This window comes from Vicia villosa, linkage group LG6 (assembly GCF_029867415.1).
Source record: "Vicia villosa cultivar HV-30 ecotype Madison, WI linkage group LG6, Vvil1.0, whole genome shotgun sequence".
NCBI classification, from domain to species: domain Eukaryota; kingdom Viridiplantae; phylum Streptophyta; class Magnoliopsida; order Fabales; family Fabaceae; genus Vicia; species Vicia villosa.
The window spans coordinates 27,724,834-27,731,261 of record NC_081185.1 but is presented as its reverse complement, the minus strand read 5'-3'; the positions used below and the strand labels follow the sequence as shown (position 1 = coordinate 27,731,261).

The 6,428-nt window shown below is 32.6% G+C and overlaps 1 protein-coding gene across 2 annotated transcripts; it reads left to right on the top strand.

Moving 5' to 3' along the window:
* Window positions 1–1,322: 1,322 nt before the first annotated feature.
* Window positions 1,323–4,620, top strand: LOC131609054 (B2 protein). 2 transcript variants are annotated; one of them, XM_058880683.1, is made up of 6 exons: window positions 1,323–1,453; window positions 2,549–3,104; window positions 3,197–3,297; window positions 3,819–3,902; window positions 3,997–4,107; window positions 4,215–4,620. In XM_058880683.1, exons 2-6 carry the CDS (start codon window positions 2,552–2,554, stop codon window positions 4,260–4,262), a joined length of 897 nt encoding a protein of 298 aa, XP_058736666.1. In that variant the 5' UTR covers window positions 1,323–1,453; window positions 2,549–2,551; the 3' UTR covers window positions 4,263–4,620. The 2 variants fall into 2 exon arrangements, with proteins under 2 accessions (XP_058736666.1, XP_058736668.1); XM_058880685.1 differs by having other exon boundaries at window positions 1,334–1,453; window positions 2,552–3,104.
* The last annotated feature ends 1,808 nt before the right edge of the window (window positions 4,621–6,428 follow it).

The following is a 6,428-nucleotide window of genomic DNA, read 5'->3' as shown; positions in this document are numbered from 1 at the left end:
GTGCGAGTACAAATATCTTACTATCCACTATGCCCCATACCCATACTACATATTTATATAATGTCATTTGTATTATTATTTAAAAATATACATTTATTAATTTTTAAAAAATATATTGTTATTAAACTATTACACATTTTAATAAATGTGTTTATTTATTTCTTAACTCAACAACAACATCCATAATTTTTTTTTAATATTGTTAAAAAAAATTAAAATTATATGATATTTTATGATTTATTTATTTAATTTTATTACAAAAGTGGGTAAATAGATACAAGTATTGAAATACCCATAGAGTATGAGTACGAATATAAACATTGATATTCACGCAAGTTTAAACTAGGTACCAAGATTTTTTTTATACTGGGGACGAGTACTATGCACAAACCATGCCCATTGCCATCCCTAAAGAAAATGTACCATAATACAATTTAAATATATTTTGATAATTACGCATTTAAAATTATTTTGATCTAAATCACCCAAACAATATAAATAGATGAAAATCAATTTTATTGAAATATTTTCAAACACAAATAAATTCATATTATCATACTTTAAAATAAAAATAAATATTTTCAATTTTCTTTATATAATATCATTTATTTAATTCAATATTTTTTTTCTAAATTAACTCTATTAGATGACATATGTAGATATTGACGTTTAAAACAAGTGACAATCTATAATTATTTGATGAAATGATAAGAGATTTTTTCTAGTTTTAATCGGTTTAACCAAAAGTTCTAATTCAAATTCAATTTTAGACATGCAATAATGTTAAATTCTTTGTTGAAAATTTTTTCCATTCATTATTGTCTTACCCTACTCTAGAGAAATTAATTTTTACAACTGTGCGCAAAACATCCTAAATTAAAAAAAAAAAACAAATGGCACTCACCGTAATTTGGGGAAACATTGACCTCCATTTCTGTAAAAAAAACACCAACAACAACCAACTTTTATTAAACTCCTTCTTACACTTTCTCTCTCCCTCACTCTGGCGTCTTCGAGTTGCATAGCAAAGTCGTAAAAGGTACTATTCTCTCTCCCTCTCTCTGGATCCCCAAATCTAGGTCTTCTTCCTTCTCTGCCAAATTATTTTTACATTGTCAACCAATAACACTTATATGATTTGACATTTTAAAATATTTTAATTAAATAAATGTGTAATAATTCTTTACATTAGGACATTACCATTAAACTATATTTTCAAACTCACATAAATTCATATTTATCAAACTTTTAATAAAAATAAACATTTTTAAAATTATTTATATAATACCATTTATTTGATAAAAAAAATGGCATTCACCGTAATTTGGGGAAACATTGACCTCCATTTCAGTAAAAAAGACACCAACAACAACCAAGCTTTATTAAACTCCCTCTTTCACTTTCTCTCTCCCTCACTCTGGCGTCTTCGAGTTGTATAGCGAAGTCGTAAAAGGTACTACTCTCTCTTTCTCTCTGGATCCCCAAATCTAGGTCTTCTTCCTTCTCTGCCAAATTTCATCTAATCACTGCCTCAATTTTCGTTACCAAATCTATTTTTCGAACCTTCCTTTTCAGTAGACTTCAGTTCACATCTCACTCTGCTGATTTAAGTTAATTCCTCTCAGTTTGTAAATTCGCGATTTAGATCTTTGATTTCCTTTTTTTATTTTTATTTTTCATTTAATTTTCAATATATGCTCTTTTTTTGTTCAATTTGTCTGTGTTTTTGTTTTTTTTGGTTATTGAGCTTGTTACCTTTCCGATTTGATGTCAGATTTGTGTGGAATTGCATATTAGGAGTTTAATTATGATGAAATTTTTGAATTTTTTTTTTTTGTTCTTGTAAAAAAATTGACTGAGAAAGAAGTGAAATTAGGAACTGGTGTGCTCAATCTTTGGTTTTAATAATGGATAATAAAATTTGAGATCCTTTTTATTTTAGTTTCTTTTTTTATTGTAGTTAATTGTAGTTGTTTGTGTTCAATGTTGATTTATTTTAACAATTGAAGTGGGAATTATTGTTTGTAATTGTTAGTCTTTAATTTTTTGATCTGTTTTAGATCTGGTTAAGCTTTACCAGAAAAAACTGATTTTGCTGGTTATATTGATGTTTTAACTGGTGATTGATAGCTAGTAGTAGTTCACAACTAATGATTGATAGCTAGTAACTTATAGCTGATGAATGATGTTTTATAAGCTGATGACTGATAGCTAATAAGTTAATTTGAGTGTTTGGTAAATTAGCGGTTACACTAGCTAATAAATGTAAAATGACATAAAAGGAGGTTCTATGCTCTTTGTTCTTCAAGAAAGAAGAGAAGAACATTCTTATTGACGTATTTCTCTTCGTCTGGTTGAGCATGGTCCTGGATAGAACATTATGACGAAAGTTGATTATTGTTGTTGTTATTGTATTTCTCTTCGTCTTTAATTGCAAGTTTGCTATGGTTTGTTTCTCACTGTGACTGGTTGTGGTTGTGGTTGTATTGTATGTACCTTTAATGAAATTTATATATATGCTGCATCTAAAACTTAATTCTGGTTTCAGAAGATGGACAACATGCACAGCTTCTGGCAGTTAGGGGACGAGCTTCGCGGACACTCTAAAGCATCTGAGGATCACAAATGGTTAATGGTTGCTTCTAAGTTAGCTGAGCAGAGATCAAAGGCGGAGCGCTTTAACAACCTTGATCTTTCGAAGGGTCCTATTGAAACAAGGCCAAGGGATAAATTTGGGTTTCAGGAGGAGAACAAGTTTGACACTCTTAACTTGAGCATGTTAAACCTAGAATCTAAATTTACTGAAAATATGAACAAAAGCTCGCTTCGGAATGGTGTTTACAATATGAACGCTGTGTACCAGAAAAGCAATGCAAACTTGTTGGGTAACATGAACAGTAGCAAGTATAACGGTAATGTTCAGATCAACAAAGACCCACACAGCAACAACAATAACAACAATGAAAACAGCCCAAATGCTACGGACAAAAGGTTCAAGACTTTGCCTGCAGCAGAGACACTCCCACGCAATGAGGTGCTTGGAGGTTATATCTTTGTTTGTAACAATGATACGATGCAGGAAGACTTAAAACGTCAGCTATTTGGTGTGTGCATCCTAAGTGTAATTTTTATTTCAATCTTAATGATTGTTATTCATATATTTTCTGAAGACTGACTCTTTCAATACTTTTGGCAGGTCTGCCTCCAAGGTATCGAGATTCGGTCAGGGCAATAACACCGGGCTTACCTCTATTTCTTTATAATTATACTACCCATCAGCTGCATGGCATTTTTGAAGTGAGTTATGCTTATTTTCTCATATTATAGGCATAGTTAATTTTGTTAATCTCCAGACTGTACCGGGAAGTACCATATTTAAGGGATATACAGGATTAAAATTGTGTGCTTTTAAATGATATTGTTAAGATATGAGGATAACATCCAAGAACAGTTGGATGCTATGCTATGTAATTGAAACCTATTCTCGTGGCTTAAGAGCTAGAATTCTCAGCCAAATTTAGGCATGACAATATCTCTTTATGTTGAAATTAGAGAAGCTATGGCATATGGCATATGACATAGCTGGTGCTGGGATTACCTAATTCATTGAATGTAAATGAATTTGTTAAAGTTTGGCCTTGTTGTTTTTGTCTCTCTCCATTACTTTGGTACTATGTGCAATGTTCCTCTGATTAGAGATACATAACCTTATATTTTTGAAAATCTATAGGTTCTTTCTTGACTTCATTATCATCTTTTTCTTCATCAATCCTTTGAAGACATCCCAATTCGCTAACTTTGAGATTTCTTGGTTGCAGGCAACATGTTTTGGGGGCTCTAACATAGATCCAACTGCATGGGAGGATAAAAAATGCAAAGGCGAGTCAAGGTTCCCAGCTCAGGTATAACATACGATTTTGTGGTGAAAATTAATCCATATATTATTTTGTTTGGGAGATGTTGAATGATTAATATTATGTTCCTCATCATTCACAGGTAAGAATCCGTGTCAGAAAAATTTGCAAGGCACTGGAAGAAGATTCATTCAGGCCAGTATTGCATCATTACGATGGTCCAAAGTTTCGCCTTGAGCTGTCAGTTCCAGAGGTATGAGGGAATATTGCTTTTCCATTTTCAAAAAAAAATAAAATTATGATATCGGTTTCCCATTTTTTGTTTCTCTCTGATGGTGTGTGATATCTGTCTTTCTTCAGACCCTGGATCTAATGGATCTATGTGAACAAGCCGGTTCTGCAGTCTAAGCAAGTAATCCATCATGCAAAATAATACATAGGTTTCAGTGTGCCTGCTGTGTGCTGTTGGCAGATTTTCCATGAAGCGTAAGCTTGGAAAGTAGTGTTTGGCGGATCATCTTTGGATAGGTTGGGGAGGTAACATGTTTGTCGAGAGTTTGAGCTATGTGATAAATAAATGTTTGTTGTGTCCGCTGAAGCTGCATTGTAGCTATATTGCATATACCATCTTATGATTGATTGCTATGGCATCATAGAGATTACTGTCTGTATTGTTGAAGTAAAGTGTTTATGTTAAACCTGAAAAGAAAAAACATGTAAAAGCATTGTAATTGTGCACTCTTATATTATGACTTGTTCGAAGTTATCTTATGTTTCATATATCCAGTCAAAATGATTGTGGAAGTTAAAATTCATTAACTCGTGTTCATATACTATATGATTGTTAGTATATGTTGGACATTAGGTGTCAAATTTAAAGTATTTACATTTTCAATAACTCTGTCGATAGTAATTATAAACTTGATCTACTTTATAATATTTTTCAATTTATAGGCAAAAATAATTTAATTAATCATTTAGAAATAGTTATTGAAAAATATGATTGGGCTAACACACCAATATATATTACACAGAATGGAAGTTAAAGGGAGAACAATGAAGTGTAATTCAAATTCAACATAATTTTAGATTTGCATTCTAATTTAATTTGAGTTGGATTTAAAAGTATAAATATTGAACTCAAGATTTAGTGTGCAAGAGAATTCATTTTTGTAATCAATTTGATTTTTGAGAAACTTCGTTAGAAAGTTTATTTTTCTCTCTCTTTTCTCTTATTCCATCTTCATCTGTAATCTTGTATACCAACAATTGGTATATAGAGTTTTAGTTAGATTCACAGAATAACACGAGCGTACGTGAGGCGTGTGTGGTTGATTTCATTTCTTGAATTCACTTTGAATTTACATTTGAAATTGAATCACATATCTTTTTTGGTTGCGCGGGATTGGGAAACATGAGTGTTGGTGAGATCTAAGTGAGTTTGCACATGAACGAAGATGAACAGCGAAAACAATAACTTGAACACAAAGTTTTCAATATTTAACGGAAAGAACTGGTATGGGTGGATGATTTAGATGCGTGTGTTGTTTGGTGCTCAAGATGTTCTTGATCTCGTCAATAACAGTTACATGGTGGTTACAACAAATGCAAGAGAAGCACAAAGAAACGCACAATGTGAAACGAGGAAGAAGGATCAGGAGACGTTGTTCTATATCCATCAGTGTATGGATAAAAATGTGTTTGAGAAGATCGCTGATTCAACGACAGTGAAGGTGTGAGACACACTAGTACGGTGCTACAACGGTGACGCATCAGTGAAGAAGATGAAACTTTAGAGTCTACGTAAGTAGTATGAGAATCTCAACATAAAGAACAATGAGAAGGTTCTAGATTATATATCAAGAGTGATTGTGGACACAAATGAGATGAAGACTTGCGGAGAAACGCTCTCTGAAATGGTTATTGTTGGAAAGGTATTCAAATCCCTTGCACCTCAATTTGATTACATTATTGAACCAATTGAACATTCTAAGAACCTCAACACCATGAGAATTGAAGAGCTGCAGAGTAGTCTAGAGGCACAAGAGTTGCGTCTGACTAATAGAAACTCTGAAAGAGAAGTATAGCAAGCTCTGAAGGCGTATTCTGGTAAGAAGAGTTAGAAGCAGTCTTGGTCAGAAGCCAAGAGGAGACATTATGGTATTTCACAAAAATCAGAAGCCTCAAACTCTGATGAGAAGACACATCACAAGGGAAAAGAGAAGTTTGACAAGAAAAAAGTTCAGTGTTACAACTGTAATAGATTTGGTCATTTTGTTAAGGACTGTTAGTGAACAAGGAAAGAAAGTCAGAAGAAGCAAACATAGTCAGAGGAGATTCTGATGATGAACCTGCACTATTGATGGCTTCTGAAGTTGATGGTAGATATTTGGTTTAATGGTGGTATATGGACAGTGACTGCTCAAATCACCTAACTGGAAACAAACAACGGCTGATTAATTTTGACTCTAGAAAAAGGACAAATATCAGATGTGTTGATGATAAGTACCTTAATGCTGAAGGAATGGGAAATGTCAAAGTCAAAGTGAAGAATAAAAATTGTTCTGATCAAGG

Bases quoted from the DNA above. Each gene is read 5' to 3' on its own strand.
- LOC131609054 (XM_058880683.1), top strand. From the start codon at position 2,552: ATGGACAACATGCACAGCTTCTGGCAGTTAGGGGACGAGCTTCGCGGA. The intron at 3,298-3,818 runs GTGAGTTATGCT...TCTTGGTTGCAG, and splicing joins AGCTGCATGGCATTTTTGAA to GCAACATGTTTTGGGGGCTC. The intron at 4,108-4,214 runs GTATGAGGGAAT...GTCTTTCTTCAG, and splicing joins TTGAGCTGTCAGTTCCAGAG to ACCCTGGATCTAATGGATCT.